Raw genomic sequence first — 19,111 nt, 5'->3', positions numbered from 1 at the left:
ATAACTATTTTTTTTTCAACTAGTTTATTTCTCTATTCGATAGTGTTTTGTGTGCTTTTCCATTTTTAAAAGGAGTGTCCTGTTCCTAAACCTCATAGTTTTTAAGTTATTCACTATTTTTTACCAAAATAGTTACACATTAATCAATTACATGTTTATAAACCAGTGTAGACTGTGATTATAACAAACAAAAGAATGCCAGAAATTAAGCAAGTGCCACAAATCAATTATCTGCTGCAAGTGTACTCCCTATTTCGTAGTAAAATAAGATGACCCAATTAAAAAAGCGAATTTAGAAAAATAGTCCAGGCTAAATAGCTCTAAAATGATTTATTTTCAAAAAAAATTAGTTACCGGGCGAAACCGGGTTATTCAGGCAGGTGAAATGAATATTGGGAAAAAATAATTAGAACAGCTGAATTTTTCCGCGGGTGAAATTAAGGAGTTGAAATGGGTGGAAAGTGGTATTTTGCAAATTGTGGCAAAACTATTGATTTTAGACGGAAATGTTAAATGTAAAAGTTATAGAGATTAAAAAAATGAGCAACTTTTGTATCTGCACTATTTTCACATAACCTCAAATTTTCCTAGAAAAACCGGAAAAACTGTTTTTTTCGTTTTTTATTCTTATTTTTGCGAAAAAATGTCGTAGGTGTTTGAAATTTGGAGGTAACATAACCTGTTTTATGATAAAACAGAAGATAATGATAAGATAATGGGCCTATAAAGTTGAACCGTTTCCAAGATCTCACGATTTCTGTAAAAAATCACCTCTTTCAAGGGGATGAAAAATCTATTTTTTTTCATCGTACAGAGTTGCGCGGGGTAGCATAATTTTCGGGAAGACTTATATTTTAATAAACAAAAATAAAAAAATATTATTCCTATAGCAAAAATTCGCGGAAATCGCCAAAAACCGGAAAAACAGTTCAAGATATTTTCTCATAAAACTCATAATTATAGAGATAAAGTATGAAATTTGGTTAAAACATCTACATAGAAATTTCAGAATTCTTTAAATATAACCAACTCTCAAGCTCTATATCTTTTTTAATAAACATTTCACAAAAAAGTAGTGTATATCAAAATTGTGTAGAATTTTATGGTCTACAATTTCTGATTACAATATTTTTTTCTAAAGTGAACCATTAAAAAGATATGATTGAAAAACTAAGAAACCATCCAAATTTCAGGGGTTTTGGGAGTGGTACGGGGGAAGCACAAGGGGTGGGAGGTCGAAAACTTAGATTCTTAACCACCAGATGGCTGTCTATGATATGCAAAAGAAATTGGAACCACTTCTCATTTTGCAAGTTAAAACCCTCTATTCCCTAGACTAAATGTCTAATAAACATGGTCATTTTTACCTCACCACAGTATACAGGGTCTTGCAATAGTGCCTTAGTTTTTCTTAGCTCATACTTGGTAAAAAATATCAAAAAACCTTTTCTGCAAATGTCAAGTATAGATAGTTGTCCATCTACAGAAATTATTTTGAATGTACAGGGTGTCCCAATTTTACGGTGTCAATAGACAACTAATTTTTTTAAATCGAACACCCTGTATATTTTTTGTTGTTTCGATGTAATTTTTTAATCTCTGCATGTTGATGTTACCAAATTATTAATTTTTTTCCATTTTGATACATGGTAACGACCTTGATTTTAAAATTAAGAAATATATTTAATCAATAATGTGAGGCAGAATAAAAGGAAACACTTTGGTAATGAGAAAGTTGGATTTAGTGATACAGGGTGTTCACAAAAAATAGTAAAGTTTCCAAATTTCAAAATGTCAACTATTTTTTTTCAAATGGAACTACCACTAGTTTATTTCTCTATTCGATAGCCTTTTGTGTGCCTTTCAATTTTTATGAGAGGTGTCCTGTGCCTAAACCATGTAATTTTTAGGTTAGTCAATATTTTTCAACAAAATAGTTACACATTAATCAATTACATGTTTATAAACCACTGTAGACCGTGATAAAAAAAAAGAATGTCAGAAAGTAAGCAAGTGCCACAAATTAATTATCTGCTGCAAGTGTATTCCCTACTTCGTAGTAAAATAAGATTACCCAATTAAGAAAGTGAATTTTGAAAAAAATGAACTAGTATTTTTAAACAATCTTATTTTACTACGAAATAACCTACACAATATTTATTGAAAAGCATCAAGAAGACAAAATAAAAACTATACTTACTTCAGAGTAATAATCCTTTCACCTTGACCCTTACTCTGTTTCTCGACTTCAATGTGAGCACCGGTCGCTCCTCTAATTGCGTTAATATTACTGCCGCCACGACCAATTACTCTAGATATAGCATTTAGAGGTACGGAAACCTTTTTCACGCCGGATTCTGTAGTGGTGACGGTTTGTACGGACGATTTCCGAACAACTTCCTTCCAACCTTCGTCTCTTTTACTCGATTGCTTCGGACTGGTTTTTGAAGCTATCAATTGCACTTCGGCGTCATGCTGCCCCTTTTTGCTTCGTGAGCCGGTGTAAGCTTCGTTTCCCGTCGCCTCAAAATCGTCTCGCTCGGCGGGATGTCGAGTCGCTTCGAAAATTAAACCTTTCTTAATGTTTTGAGTGCCTCGCGCAATTTTTGCTTGGGCATCGCTGCTCTTGTCGTTTCGCCTCTCTGTCAATTCTTTTGAAGAATGCGCTTTAGTTTGACTTAAGCTGGAGGGCGTAGTACTGCACCTCGGATCGTGAAAGTCTTCCTTTTTTAAACTCGAAGATGTTTGGGTGCACTTTTTCTTTTTCTTCTCCTTGCGTTTTTCTTTAGTTTTTACATCATTGCTTGAGCAACTTCCCTGACTATTTGCATCAATTCCACTATCACCCTCTTCTTTATCGACAGTTTCAACATTGTGTATTGGGGATTCCGATTCTGTTATATCTTGGATATTATCTACAAAATTGTGTAAATTTAGTAAGCATGAATGGCTATTGGAAAAATAGTTGATTTAGCGCTTGTACTTGTTGACTGATACATAGAAAGAGGGCCAAAGTGAGCTCCTTCATTCATATCAATAGTTTTTATACAGAGTGTCCCAGATAAACTTGGCTCTCCCTAATAACTAGGAATATCCTGTATAAATGAAAAGGAATGCACATTTCGACCTTGCTTTCATATAAATGAAATATAATTAATGAATATTTGATGTAGAAAAACAAACCTTCATCCTCAAATTTATCATCATCTTCATTTTTATCGTCATCTTCGATGTATTTTTCGTTTTTCTTATTTTCTTCGGTTAGGCGACGTTTTTCTTCCCGTTTTTCCAGTTTCTTCTTTTTCTTTCTCTCTCGCCTTCGCGCGGCGGCTGCCTTTTTCGATTCCTCCCTACTTCGTTCCATGTCCAATTCTTCTAGTAAAATACTCGCATTCTTGTTCGCTTTTGCGGCTTGAGTCTCTTTGGCGGCTCGTATGATTTTCACACACTCTTGGCATTTCTCTAACAATTCCTTATCGCTAACGGTGGAGATATATCTAATCATTTCTTGATCACTCGGAAACTGAGTAACGTTATTTACCATCCACTTCACCACCTTAACGTGACCCTTACGAAAAGCCGCCATCAGACATGACACTTTTCGATTGTCTTGGGAATCGATATCGGCGGATAAATTATATAAGAGTTCGACAACGCTAAGATGGCCACCGTTAGCGGCCAACCAAAGTGGAGAGTTACCCTTTTTGTTTTTTACTTCGACGGCAGCGCCTCTACACAGCAAAAGCTCGACAAACCGACAGTGACCTTTGTCTGCGGCGATTGTGAGGGCCGTATCTCGGGAAGATGGCACAGGTGTTGCATTCACATCTGCACCTTTATCCAATAGGACTCGACCTACATCCACGTAACCTCCACTGGCGGCTTCCATTAGAGGTGTCAGACCAGTCTGTAACAACAGTTAAAATAATGTGGGGCAAAATAAAACGGGATAAAATGGGGATTTTGCTTGTAATTTTTCTTTTTGACTACTAATCTCGCTCTTTATGCTTTAAACTTAGCATTGCGCAGCCTGATGTTTACAATATGCGATATGCTTGTCTTTACTTTGTTTAAATTTTAAAAAAACTCTACAAATAAGAAAGCTTGTCTGGCGCATATGAATTGTTACCTCGGATGTTTAATAGCTACAAATGTTACTAACCAATGGATGGCGTGGAAAATTTACTCGTCATAATAATTGTACCTATGTAGAGGCATTGTTTATATTATTTGTTACTCAATAATAAACTTTGATTGAAAATACAAAACGCAAACGGGTAAAGGCTACGGACAGCTGTCCTGAAAAATTTTACAGTTTAGTAATTTCATTGAGTATAATAAATGTGAAGTCTGTTACATGGATAGCATGATATTTTAGACATTTCTTCAATATCAATTTGAGAACTACTTAGATATGTTCATTATTATTTATAATTGAGTAACAAATGAAATATTGTAAATTATACACCAGGTAGGTTTTTAGTGGCTCTATAGGAGACGACAGTGAACTTCTATCACCAGTAAAAACTCACTTACCTGGCTAATAAAGAAAATTTATTAAAAATTACAGAAGAGTACAGAATAAAACATTAAATACTCATATCCTCCAAACAGACATTAAGGTTACGTGTTGAGAAATTGTGCGTTTTGGTCAAAAATAAATATACACGGTGTCCATTTTTCGAGTTCCACTATGGGGATCTCACTTATCTTAAGAGATAGAAAGTTGGTTAAATGGGGGCAAAGTTGCCAATTTTCGTGCTGAATAAGAATCTAAAAAGACATTTCAAATATCTTCAATAGTTTTGAAGATACCTCAAAAACAAAAATTTCTGATTTTCGTTTTTATTTTTTTTTATTATAAACTAATCGTAGTAGACATTTCTAATTAACACATTATTCGGACACTTTTTAATGGAGATTTCAAATATGGCATCCGGTTTTTAATAACTCTCCAGATGACGGAGAAACACGTGGCAACTTTAGTTTTTCTTATGGGCGCCATTTTGAATTTTCGCATTTTGAGATTACGTCTTTTTTTCTCTTTACAACGATATATCACACATGGTGGTTCAGTATCACATTTTTCCTAAAAATACAATTTTTAATTTTTTGAGAAGAGTGCTTTGGAAAAACAAAACGTTTTTTTGTTGTGAACAAAAGGTTGACTTATTTCATGTGTCATTTAGGTTTATGCTAGTTGTAATGCGAAAATGCCTTTTTCCAAGTGCAGATCAAAGAGATATGATCCAAATTTACTACAGTTCTCATTTAAATGCCCAACAATCTTTTTCTTTGCTGCATAAAAACTTGGGCGAATATGGTTCTTTTAAAAGATGTAGACAGCAATATGGTGATAGGCCCAATTAATATGAGCAGGCAATTTTGCAAGCGGTTGAGATGAAAATCGAATTTCTACTGACAACGCTGCAACCAGACAGATGGATCAAACTGTCAAACTTTTGTTGACAACAAAAGAACGTTTTGTTTTTCCAAAGCACTCTTCTCAAAAAATGAAAAATTGTATTTTTAGGAAAAATGTGATACTGAACCACTATATTGTGTGATATATCGTTGTAAAGAGAAAAAAAGGCGTAATCCCAAAATGTCAAAATTCAATATGGCGCCCATATCAAAAACTAAAGTTGTCACGTGTTTCTCCGTAATCTTGAACGTAATTAAAAACAGGATGCCATATTTGAAATCTCGATTAAAAAGTGTCCGAATAATGTGCTAATTAGAAATGTCTACTGCGACTAGGTGTAACAGTTTAGTTTATTTATATTCAAATTTCAAAATTAACGCTTGCTACGTTAGGCAGGATATAGGTGAGATGGCGTCACTTGTACGCGTGCTTCTTTCCTCGCGCAGAATCGCGTAATTTTTTCACTTCATTTCCGTTTTAAAGCCAACGAGGTTGTACTTGTAGAGCGTGGCATTGTGAATTCTTCTAAAACCAGTGGGTAATATTTGCCATCATTCACGTAAAATCTCTGGCAATTTTACCTGTTTATTGGCGTTGTCGAGTAGAGTAACTCAGAAGCCGTTTTCTCCGTTGTGAGGCTATATCTGGTGGAAGTTCATCGCCCTACCTACATGTAAGTGAAATGGCGTTGGTTTTCTTTTACGTTATGTTATCTAAAATTCTTTCAGATTCACAACCTCTTGGATAATTTCCATATTTCATTGATTTAAGTATTTTTCATTACCCTCCTGACGATTTCAGGTATGTTATTAAAAATCTCGTTAAGGGAGTTGTACATCTTCATTACTTTTAGGGGGTCCATGTAGTAGATGAATTCTTGTACCGGTCAATCCATGTAGTAGATGAATTCTTGTACCGGTCAATCCATGTAGTAGATGAATTCTTGTATGTAAATGAATTTGCATCTTGCGAATATTCCGGAGTACGAACACCTGTTGATTGCCGGCAGCTATCCGGCGTACCACCGAGTAGATAAGCGCTAACACCTAAACGATACCGGGAGCGACCAGCTGATTGTGGAATTTTCGGAAGATACGATCTTTTACACAACCTTTTTTTTTATTTGCTTCAATACCGTTAATCTAGTGTAACCTTCCGACGATTTATGATCGGAGCTTTGTATTTTGTTCGCATCAAGTGTTTGAGGTCGTGACTCTCTTCAAGAGCAACGCACCTGTATTTAACGTATGGGTAAACGAGCCGGCTACGAGTAAGCTATTTTTGGCCCTTCCGGCTCATATAATCGTTCCGAGCGTTGTAGCTTGGGGTTTGTTTTTGTGTTACAGAACTGGAACTTCGAAGGAGAGCTCTTTTTCGGAGAAGACAGCGTATGTGTTATTCAAGGTAAGATTTTTAATTTACTTGTACCCAGTGTTGCCTATATGAGTTGTTATTCGGGTTAACTTAATTCAATCTTTGCATCCGTTGAAATCTTAACTACATTTTTGCTCGATCATTGTTGTAGGGGGCTGGTAACGTAATTATTAGGGAAGTGTTCAGGAATTTATTTGGGGATTATTTTTGTCATTTAAAGTATTTGTTATTGTCGTATTGAAGATACATTTTATTTGCCGATCCTGCACCGTTTTGTCAGGATTAATAAATCAGAATTGCTCGTAGTGAATTTATTATTTGGCTCTCTTGTGTTTTCCCAATTTCTATACAGGAGAGGTCAGAATTTGTGCAAAATTGGGTGGCGCTCAACTAATCATTTCTAGTGACTACCAAAGATCAAAAACTTATGTTATATGCCCAAACGAACAAACCGCTGTGGAAGATTCTCATCTCGAGCCCTTCTTTTAATTAAGAATCTGAGCTAGCTGGCCGTTTATGCGGCGGGGTTTGAGTTTTACAGCGCCGAACTAACCTCACGTTATATAGTTTATCATAAAAAAATTAAAAACGAAAATCAAAAGTATTGAAGATATTTCAAATTTCTTTTCAGATTCTTATTCAGCATGGAAATTTGCAACTTTGCCCCCATTTAACCAACTTTCTGAGATCCCCATAGTGGCACTCGAAAAATGGACACAGTGTATACCCCTTTTTCCCTTGTGATTTCGTGATTTTTTTTAACCCCTTCCCCCCTTCTTCGAGCGTCACGTGATTAATGCACACAGAAATTTAGCTATTAATCCTCACGTCCCATTTTGTGTCTTGAAAAATTGGTTCATCACTATACTCATTTTACCCCGATTTCTTAAGTTTAAAGAAATGATGCTTACCTTTGCTCGATGTTCAACATTTGCTTTTCGATCGAGAAGTAAACTGACAACTTCGTGGCGACCTTGAAAGCAGGCTAACGTTAAAGCTGTATTACGATTAGTTTCAATTTGGGCGTTAATGTCACTTCCTTTATCTAGTAGCAATTTCACAGCGGCAGTGTGTCCATTCATTGCGGCTAACATAAGAGGCGAAATTCCGAGCTTGCTACCAGTTCGGGAATTTATTTCCGCACTGTGACTTAATAGGAGCTTGATTATATTCACGTAACCGCCAGACGCCGCCAGACTAAGGGGCGTATAATCGGATACGTTACGGTGTTCTCTGTTAGCGCCCCGATTGAGAAGTAGCTCGACCACTTCGTATCGGCCACCGGAGCAAGCCAAACTCAGAGGGGTGTCTTTTGTTCGTTCAGATTGAGCTTCCATATCGGCACCATTATTCAGTAGTGTTTCGACCACCTTCTCGTGACCGGCCGTTGCGGCCAGGATCAGGGGGGTGAATCCTTTTTTATCTCTGTGCTCGATGTCGGCGCCACGTTTTATTAGTAACTCGACTAGCTCCTCGTGACCGCCGGCACAGGCCAAAGTCAAGGCGGTGTCGTGATTACTTTCAGTTTCAGAATCGAGGTCCATACAATAATTGACTGGCGGAACGGTACCGGTTACACACTGCTGATTGTTTGTGTTGTACTGCGTAATGGCGGAGTTGGTATCGATTTGATAGTTCTGGTTTTGCGACTGTTGAAAAGCAGCGCCCTGTTGTGGTGGCTGCTGGTTTCGCAGGAGCAACCGACCCTTTTTAATTTTCATACCGTCTTGAACCGCCACACTTTTGCCTTGCTTTTTGGTTTCTGCAGCGACAGGCGTCACCTGCGGTGTTTGCGTAGCTGCTTGCACTTGATGTGTGGTTTGCTGTTGTTGGTGGGTGGTTAGTAAATGCTGATGCTGGCTGCACGGTATCTGACAATGATGCGATGATTGCACCATGGTATTGGTAGGTATATGGGAACATGCCGACTGTACCGGAACGCACGTCGGTTGAACCGAGGAGACATACTGTTGTGTCGTGGTGCCAGCTATTGTCGCGATCGTGTTTGGGACTGCAGCATTTGTTAATGTCTCACCCGAAGTAGCTGTTATTAATTGACGCTTCAGTACAGGCGCCATCGAATCGTAATAAATTAACTCACCCAGTTGTTGTACAATATTCATTCCCGCTTGAAAGCCGGCCTGATATATTGCACCGGTTTGATCTTTATTGGACATGGTAGCAACCGCTTGCAGGTAGTGATCGTAAGGGTACAGCGAGTGTTGCACCTGTTAAAACAAACTCACTGATAATCGGAGTTGTAAATATATTTTTTTTAAGAAAGTAAGAAGCCTCCAGAAATAGAGGTGGAAAATGGCACTAAGAAATGTGGAGAGCATAGAAACAGTATCTTAATTGTACATGCTGTAAAGATACTGTTAAGGGTATTAAACTAGAGAATGGTCAAAAAAAAGAGAGGAAACAGACATGATGGAAGAAACTGTGGAGAGAGAGGAAAAGAACTGCGAAAGAAAGGAGAGAATAGTACGTAGTAATGAAAAGGAAGGCTCAAGATCAAAGGAGTGGAGGAAGAGCACTAGGACCTGCGATGCAAGGAACTGAAATGTCTTAAAAACACTTAAGTTAGATACTTGAAAGTATATTTAGTTACTGTAAATGACTTTTGCACACGTAACGAATTTCCTACAGTAAATAAATACCATAAACTATCTAATTACGTGTTTAGAATAGCTACCTCACAGCAGTGTGTAATTTACCTGCACTGGTAATTGACCCCCATTCGCGACAGGTACGAAATATTCGAGTCGAGATCCATCTGCTTGAGCAGCCAGCTCGTGATGAGCCTGAAAGGAGGCGATCATAGATTCCTCCAACGTCGACGGATAAGGTTGCACTTGTAAATTATGTTGAGCAGTTGCTTGATTCTGGACATTGTCGACGTTGTAAGACTCGAGAGTTTGAACTACATCCTCGACCAGATCGGACGTAAAATCTTCCTTGTCTAATAACTCTTTACTTTTTTGTTCTAAATAAGCGTCAGTTGTAGATTCTGCTTCTCGGTGAAACAATTCCATACAAGTTTTACGTTGCTAAAAGTATTCATCTCAATTCAACCCTGATATTAGTGGGGGTGTTTCACTCTGTACAAAATGCACAGTGCAATTGTTCATAATTTCAAACAAAAACAGATACTTATTTCTTGGAAAATCAAATGTAATTGTTTGAAGAAGGATGCTCACACTAATTAATACTAATGACATTAGAGATGATCAAAAGAGGAACAACACCAAAATCAGAGGCAAGACATATCGGACGATCAAAAATAAGTGACTATCGAGTTGCTTATGGAAGGTGTATGCAAGGTAAGCATACAAGTTAGTGAAAAAAATCTCTCTATTCCTCTCCAATTCTAGAAAAAAAAAATCAACCAAATCGACAAATTTCCCTTATGGATTTAATTTTTTTTTAGAAGTATAGAAAGATGTAGTAAGCAAAGAATCCAAAAATCAATCAAAAACAGATCATATAAAACTGATTTTTGGTAGAGACCATGCCTGAGGGCTAAATTGCAAGATACTAAAAGTCCTGGAGAATCCTCCTTCCACAACCTCCTTTTTTCACCCCAAAAAACTGAAAATGTCAACTCTACAAAAAAAGAAATTCATTTGATTGCATCGTCATCATAGCCATGTTAATTCAGCAAGATCTAGTTACCTGTGGATGTTGGGAAATTAAAGTAAAACATTTGATTTTGAAATTTTTCTTGGAAATTTATGCAAAGTATAGAATGTGACAAGTCATTATTTTTCTTTCTTTGTCCACACTAAGGATAGTATGTGATTTTTTTAAATAAGTCATGAATAGGATCAACTTGACACATTTTTTGTTTTTCTTGGAAACGAAAAACCTTGGAATCGTAATCTTTGAGCAGGAAATAGTACTAGCATAGCACTAACTAACGATTGTATGTGTATTTTTTCAAAAACGAGTCATGGGTGGGGCCAACTTCACAAAATATTTTAGATTTTTTTTCTTGGAAAGATGAAATGCCTCACAATCTTAGAGCATAGCAATTAACTGTCAATACATTTATGTCAAATTATTTCATGTGAGAGGGGCCAACTTCACATAGATAGGTAATCAAAAATAACAGCAGTTTCAATATTTTTGGTTCTGAGAGGAGAGGTCATTCTATACATCAATGGATTTGCCATTTTATCACCTTGGTAACAATATTTTCCGCCAAGCTTATAGTTTTTGGTTAAAATCTGTAAATTTCAATTAATCTCTGGGTAGACTTTCTGTTCATATGCTCCTGGTGTGTACCATATGGTTTCTAATTTTTGTTTTTAATTTTTTCATGGTAAAGTAATCGTAGGTACTAGACATTTCTAATTTAACACATTATTCAGACACTTTTTAATGGAGACTTTTAAGATGATGGAGAAACATGTACCAACTTTAGTGTTTATTATGTTCGCAGTTTTAAATATCGACATTTTGGGATTACGTCTTTTTTTCTCTTTACAATGATATATCACACATGGTGGTTCAGTATCATACTTTTCCTAAAAATACAATTTTTAGTTTTTTGGAAAGAGTGCTTTGGAAAAACAAAACGTTCGTTTATTGTGAACAAAAGTTTGACAGTTTGATCCATCTGTCTGGTTGCAGCGTAGGCAGGGAAGTAGTGTTGAGAAAATTCGATTTTCATCTGAACAGAATTGAACCCTCGCTTTGCAAGAACATTAAAATTCAAATTAGAACAAAATACATAAGAATAAATAATATTTTCGCAATCAAACTAACACAAACGTAAATGACACTACTTGAAATAAGTCAACCTTTTGTTCACAACAAAAGAACGTTTTGATTTTGCAAAACACTCTGCAGAAAATGAAAATTGTATTTTTAGGAAAAATGTGATACTGAACCACCATGTGTGATATATCGTTGTAAAGAGAAAAAAAGACATAATCTCAAAATTTCAAAATCCATAATGGCGCCCATAAGAAAAATTAATGTTGCCACGTGTTTCTCAGTCAGTCATCTTAAAAGTCATTAAAAACGGGATGCCATATTCGAAATCTCCATTAAAATGTCTGAATGTGTTAATAAAGGCAGTACGTCATTGGAAGAGGTATTTTATCCGCTTCAGAAATGCTCACTTGACATTTTTCCATAAGTTGATAGTTTTCTAGAAAATCACCAAAATATTAGGGAGGGGGCGAAAAAAGGGGGTTGCGGAAGGAGGACTCTCCAGGAGTATATAACTATTTAGCCCTCAGTTATGATCTGTACCAAAAATTAGCTTTATATAATTTTTGACTAGGTTTACCCAAAATTTGAACTATCTTGACTCTGGCAATCATTTAGTTTGGAAACACATCCTGAGGGACACTGAGCAGAACTTTCCTTATTTGGTTCTTTTCTGGAAAAGACATTTTAGATGGCAGAAATTATCTCTCACGTTTTTATATAGAGACCCAGTTGGACAACGTACAAAATATGAAATAATAAAGAACAAAAATATGCCCAAAAAGACTTACGCCTACATGAACGCCATTGCTTGTGAGTGGTGCACAAGATTTTTGCATTATCCTTTTTGAATGGGATAATAAATTGCTGTTTGAGAATATTTTGACTAAATTAGTCACCATGGCTGTTCGAATTCAATTAAACCCATTTTCTGACCTGCTAGTATTGGATACAAAAGATACGACTTCAGAAATTATGGAAGTAGTTAAATTAATTATTTAGCAAAACGGCACACACGCACAAAACATAAATGTAAATAAGCATCAACAGATCAGAATTGATGCCATATGCATAAGTGAGCATTGAATCAGGTGGTTAATCTATGTAACTATTCAATCACCCCAATGGTAGAAAAATCGCTAATTGGCATGATGGTATCTTATTCTTTCTTTGGATTTACACCGATAGGTATATACTTACTTTTGTTTTCTTGTATGAGATCAATAAATGTAAATAAATAAATAAATAAAAATATACTTTTGCAAGAGTGAAACACCCCTCAGATTTTCGTTATTAACTTACAGCTGATGCCACAAAAGCCGCTCGTATCGTATTGATTTGGGGAGAGTTGTGGAATTGTTGAAGTATGGAAGCGGTTAATAGACTGTTCTGTTGAGCTTCCTCCTTTAGCGCTAAAGATTCTTGTTCTATCGCGTCTAAGTCGAGACCCTGAACGTTCAGGGACTCGCTAACGTTAAGTGGTTTTTCGGTTAACTGCTGCTGCGACTGTTGCTGCTGCTGTAGAGGAACTTTGGACATAAATACTTGAGGCTGCTGTTGACCATACAGTGCCGGTTGATATTGTTGCTTACGCAAGTTCTTTCCTTCCTTTTTGGCCGGTTTGGCTTTCGGTCGATCACTTATGGCAGTATTCTGAATAGACGCGTGTTTATTTGACGAAGCAAGGTTGCGACTACCTACCTGGCTAACCTCGGCGTGAGAGCTAACTGTCTGGAATTTTAAGGGTTGAGAAACAACACTCGGACTGCCGGTGGACAAAGGAACGGAGACAGATCCTGGCAAAGGTGAGAAAAAGTAGGCGGGCGTTTGGTTTGTTGTAAAATTGGAAGCAGAAGCGTCGGCTCCAACGGACAACTTGAGAGGCATTGCCGGAGATTGCAGGCATGTTGCACCTGTATAGAAGGCATTGTGCACTTGCAAATTGCCATTGGGATATACCGCACCTGACATTCCCGATCCTAACTCTTAAAAGGACGTTAGCGACTATTTCTACAAAAACTAGCACCGTCTTACCTTGCTGTTGCTGCTGGACCGCTACATCCAAATTTAACATGTGTGGCAGTTGAGTCGACGTGACGTTGTTAGTACACTGATCTTGTGGAATTGCAAACTGCGACAGTAGGAGGTGATTGCGAGCCTGCTGTTTTCCGTGTAAATCACGTTCCACTTGCTGTAACTGCCACATTAACAAAATTGACAAACAATAGAACCACATACGTGAAGTTCTTCAAGTATTTGTTGTTTTTGAGTGGTGCCTTCGTCCGTCAACGGAGGCGTAGTGCTAGAATGCTGTTTTTTACGCTTAATAAAATCAATTATTCCACCCCCGACTGTAGAATCCTCGCTTAGAAATTCCGAATCATCTAATTCGCTTAAAGGTAAAGGTTGTGATCGTAAGGTTAACTGCGAAACTTCGGTCGAACTTAACGATCTTAAAGCTACTTGCGATATTTCGGCATCTAGAGATGCCAGGCTCGAAGATAGACTTTTAGGTAAGGTTGATTTTCGATTAGTTATTTTAGTCGGTTGAGAATCACTTGAACGAGTCGGCGACGTAGTGGAAAGTTGATTGTTAACCGTGTCACTACATTGACTCTGGTTTGTATCGTCTTGGGGTAAGATCCGTACAGCTTCAGGAACTTCTTGTAGAACAGCCGATGAAAATTCTAAATGGGAAAATACGTATTGCTGCCGACAAAAAACCGAGTCAGTTGCTTACCTGGTGACGTAACGTTAGACGGTGGTTGAAAGAAATTTACGGGCTGAGGCAGGTTTGGTGGTAATGTGCCAGTAGGAAGAGGAGAGTCTCTGCTACCGACTTGGCCGGGCAGTATCGGCGCAACAGTACCCTGTTGACTTAACATCATGGAATGAGGATAATCTAATAACAATTGCACAACTGTAGTATGCCCCCCTTTCGCCGCTTCAATTAACATCGTGGAATTATCCTGAAGAAAAATGAAATTATAAGCAGTCAGGGACAATAACAAACACATACTTTTAACTTATGATTGGGATCCGCTCGGTGAGCTAAAAGTAATTCCACTACCGTTAAATGCCCACCGGCACATGCCAATGACAAAGGTGTATGATCATTGTTAGTTGTTTGCCGGTTAACGTCGGCGCCTTTGGAGATTAGAAACTGAACGGTACACAGGTGACCTGCTCGACAAGCTTTCATAAGCGGTGTTCGGCCTCCCTCCGATTCGTGCTCCTATCAAACACCTACGTTAGTTAGGCGACAAACCTCATTTATATCTACCAAATCCGCTCCAAATTGTAATAACAGGTCCGCGACGTCGGTATGACCGTTTTCGCAAGCATACGTAAGGGCAGTGTCGCCTGTTTGCGTTTGTGCACGTACGTTGGCGTTATTTTCTAAAAGATATTTTACTAAATCTAGATGACCCTCTTGAGCAGCTTCCATGAGCGGCGTCGAAGCTCCCAACTCTATGTCGGCACCCGCCTTTATGAGGAAATCCGCTACTTCGCTGAAACCTCCACAGCAAGCCAGCGTAAGCGCCGTTTCTTGCGTTTCATCGGTTTGTGCATTAATGTTGGCGCCTAGAAAGTACAAGGAGAAAAAATAGAATAGATCCAAAACCCTAAACTTCTCTTAGGATTGTTGAAAGTGTACAGGATGTCCTATTAATAAAGGTCACAGGTCATATCTACAGGGTGTTTTTTTGGGAGCTTTAGTTAAACGTTTCTGGGAAAATAAAATACGTCGGTTTTTGAAAATTAGTACTTAGGAGTTACTCTGAAGGCCGAATCTATGTAAAATATTTTCAGAATGTCCGCACTTCCGGAAACACCGGAAGTAGATAGTAATTCCGCTATTTTAAATGGCAACCCCTATTTTTTATTGCATTTTTGAATTCTACGTGAAATTTCAGTTCTTTTGATACCCATATGTAAATATATACCATTTATGGTTTTTAAGTTATTTTGACTTTAAGAAAAGAAATGGCGGATGCAGATGGTACCTTGATAATTGATTACTTGATAAAGGTTAGTCATATAATGGCCCGTATGAATAAAAGTAAGCAAATGCTTATACTTGCAAAATTCAAAGTAAATACTCGTAAGTGCTCCTTCCCACTGGGCGACTTAGCAGCGCTGCTGAGCAGCAGGACAGGACGCAGTGCAGTGCTGCTAAACAGACCAGCATGAAGGGGCAGTTACGAGTATATACCATAAGAAAATTCGATCTTTCCTTAATAAATCAGTGAAAACAGTGTTGCAATATCTCTCACCGTTTTCGAATAATACATTTTTAAAATTACCCCTGCAAATTCAATTTTTGACATAAAAACTTGAATATCGACCAAGACCTTGGAACAAAGGTACTCCAAATTCGACGTAGAATCCGAAAATGTAGAAAAAATAGGGGGTCCCCATTTAAAATAACAAAGTTGATAGCTACTTCCGGTATTTCCGGAAGTGGCGCCATCTTGAAAATATTTTAGTTCAATTCATCATGCGCCAAAACCTTTAAAGGACTTATTAGTTTGGTTTCATTTTCAAAGGTTCTCCATATCTTTCTAACTGACGCTCGTCAAGAATGACCCTGTATATTTTGGAGTTTTGTAAAGAGCGTAAAATGTCCTAAATTTTGATGTATCATTTGTTATATTCATATTAAAATTATTTAAAAAATTGCCTTTTATACATTAACATATTTTTATTGCAGACATCTAGGTTTCCATGGCAAACAAAAGATGACACGATTGTTTAAAACAACAATTTCTTGGTTATCTGGAGATGTTTATTAGTTCTCAATATTTTTAATTTCAAATACCACACAAAACTAAACAACGTCAAAATACGTGAATAAAATAAATAAGTAATATAATATATAACTAAATAATCCACATAACCAAGAAATTGCCCTTTTAAATAATCCTGATCTTTTGTTCGCCATAGAAATCTAGATGTCTGTAGTAAAAATATTTTTCCATCAATCATTAATGGCCTACTTTTCACAACTGTTTTTGTATAGGCAACCATCCCATCACATGTCAGTTATCAATAAGAAATGGACGTGAATAAATGCAATCAAATAACACAAGTAACTGACAGTACAATAAAATTATGTATATCAATTGCATTTATTTTCTTGTGTAACCATATATACAAGTTTAATTTAGATACAACTCATTTTCATTTTATTTTTCAATTTCCACATACAATTGAGGGAAAAATATTGTAACCATCTCGTGTGTTAATTTGCAATTAACAATCTCAACTAATTAAACTTCCAGTCTCAATTGTTAATCGCCCTTGTTAGTTAAATAACCATTAATGCATAAAATGCAATATTGCAAATATTTAATATAGATATAAGAAGTTACTGTCTACTTTTATTATTGCGAAAAAAGTCGCAGGTGTCTAAAATTTGGAGGAAGGCTTGTTTTATGACAAAAAAGAAGACAATTTTTTGGGCCCACAAAGTTGAGCTGCATGGCAAACGCCCCCTATATCTTCTTTATGGAACTAAATAGGTAGTTAATAACTCGTCCATTTACAATGTATCTAGTGTAGTATTATTTTTGGTGAAAGGTCGAAGGTGCAGTTGTGCAACTCGGCACTGTTTGCTTGTTTCCCTATTTTTAAATTTTTTAGGTAACACTGTCAGATAAAAGAAACTCAATTCATTTTTATAAGCCTTTGACGAATAAATGCAGTTTCCACAAATATAGTTTTTCTTAATAATAGTGTGCCTTTGAAAATCTATTGGAGATGGCATTCAAAATAGTATTGTTTTACATGCAATTTCAGGAAGAGATTAAATATGGTTCCATAGCATTTTGGGAAGGGGGGGGGGGCAATTTCCGATATATGCCACTATTAATTTTAAATTACCTTTGAAAATTTTGTTCCCTGTGAATCAATGGATTTGACAATATCTCAATCTTGCTAGATATAGCTAAGTATTTATATAAGTCAGCAAAATGTGATTGATGTTTATAGCGCGTTCGCACCTCCAGATGCAGTATGGTGTTTATGGACATACAGTATATGATTGCCAAACTTATTAACAAATGTGACAATGACAGTAAGAGGAGATTATGTTGTCTTTTAATACTTCAATTCAATCATATGTCAGTTTGGCATCATTGCAATAAGGAACAAGAATCGCCTTAACGAAGAATTACATAAATTAGTAAGAGGCATTTAGTCCATAAGAACCCATACTCAATACTGCATCTACGGTATAAACCACGAACTTATAAATTAAGATGGACTGCTGATCAAACAGTTGCATAGAGGTAAAAATGGCCTAAAGTCACTAGATATAGAAAGTACCGCAATCATCCGCCATTTTTGGGCAAATTTGCTGCCAACTTAAAAAAATTGACAATTAAAATCTGAATAGCTGTCATTTTTCATAACCTAACTTCATAGTACCGTCATGTTTTATAAAAATATATACAGATATCTCCAAACAGGTGGAACAATCCCTAACGTTAAAGTTACTAAAATCTGGTAACTTCCGCCATTTTTGGGCAAAAATCATGCGTTCTCTCTCTAACACACGAGCCCAATGGACTGCGGTACTTTCTATATTTAGTGACTTTAAAATGGCCCTAGCATGGGCGCCGCCATGATGACTGTGCACATTTTAGTTATTTTCTAGGGGAATTTTCCTAGTGCTCAAGTTTTGAGACTATTGCAGCCTTGGAAAATGACATGTGTCACAGTAATTTATTTAAAAAACGTGAGGTTAATGTTGTGTTAATTAATTGGGAGCGGCCCCTTTGTTAATTCAGCATTAGCAGTCCATCTTAATTTATAAGTTCGTGTTTGAAACACATAAAAGATTTTCAAAGGTGGTAGAGTCGTATCATCCTAGTACATAAGTAACATTATTAACGTTTTCAAGTTGTCACCTACCTGGATATCAGGGTAGGTTTTCTAAAATTTCTAACCCAGTTTCCAGTAAGTTATTCAATAAGTATACAATACCTTGACTAAGAAGAAGCGCGACCATTTCCTCATGCCCTTCCCTTGCCGCCTCCATCAAAGGTGTGTACCCTTCATCATTAACTTCCTCAATGTTGGCCCCCCTCTCGATTAACAACATGGCCAAGTCGACGTGTCCGCCGCACGCAGCGAGGGTCAAAGGTGATTCGAAGCTATCAGTCGGCATATTCACTTGAGCCCCAGAATCCAACAATAGCCTTGCGACTTCCACGTGCCCGTCCATCGAGGCTTCCATTAAAGCGGTATGCATTTCATCAGTTTTGTGTTCCTGATCGGCACCGGCTTCGAGTAGAAACCTCACCATATCTAAATGACCTTTGTAACAGGCTAATGTTAGAGCGGACTCTTTAAATTCGTTGGAATGAGTGTTGATGCCCGCCCCGTGCATTAGAAGAATTTTAGCGAGTTCCACGTGGCCCGCACTTGCTGCCTCCATTAACGGCGTGTGCCCGTTTTCATTGTGATCTTCTACGTTAGCACCGTGCTCCAACAGGAATTTCACTACATCCGTATGGCCGCCCGCACAGCCATACATAAGTGGTGTGTTCCCTGTAAAAACCGAGAGAATAACAACATTTTCAACAA

The 19,111-nt window shown here is 37.1% G+C and overlaps 1 protein-coding gene across 3 annotated transcripts in view; it reads right to left on the bottom strand.

The window, feature by feature from the left end:
* LOC116165534 (ankyrin repeat domain-containing protein 17-like) overlaps positions 1–19,111 on the bottom strand; it is a 37,367-nt gene that overhangs the window by 5,735 nt on the left and 12,521 nt on the right. For 2 of the 3 annotated variants that reach the window (XM_031480062.1, XM_031480064.1), the window contains exons 5-17: positions 18,509–19,075; positions 14,802–15,103; positions 14,538–14,753; positions 14,259–14,487; positions 13,757–14,205; positions 13,553–13,709; positions 13,220–13,503; positions 12,821–13,171; positions 9,517–9,849; positions 8,901–9,027; positions 7,711–8,843; positions 3,184–3,907; positions 2,201–2,915 (exon numbers count right to left, since the gene is read on the bottom strand). In XM_031480062.1, coding sequence (XP_031335922.1) covers positions 2,201–2,915; positions 3,184–3,907; positions 7,711–8,843; positions 8,901–9,027; positions 9,517–9,849; positions 12,821–13,171; positions 13,220–13,503; positions 13,553–13,709; positions 13,757–14,205; positions 14,259–14,487; positions 14,538–14,753; positions 14,802–15,103; positions 18,509–19,075 — 5,587 coding nt within the window. The remainder of the gene's footprint in view (positions 1–2,200; positions 2,916–3,183; positions 3,908–7,710; positions 8,844–8,900; positions 9,028–9,516; positions 9,850–12,820; positions 13,172–13,219; positions 13,504–13,552; positions 13,710–13,756; positions 14,206–14,258; positions 14,488–14,537; positions 14,754–14,801; positions 15,104–18,508; positions 19,076–19,111) is intronic. The other variant, XM_031480063.1, reaches the window with a different exon arrangement.

This window comes from Photinus pyralis, unplaced genomic scaffold, assembly GCF_008802855.1.
Source record: "Photinus pyralis isolate 1611_PpyrPB1 unplaced genomic scaffold, Ppyr1.3 Ppyr1.4_LG3a, whole genome shotgun sequence".
NCBI lineage: Eukaryota > Metazoa > Arthropoda > Insecta > Coleoptera > Lampyridae > Photinus > Photinus pyralis.
Note: the sequence above shows the minus strand (reverse complement) of the source record. Positions and strands in the feature narration are given on the sequence as shown.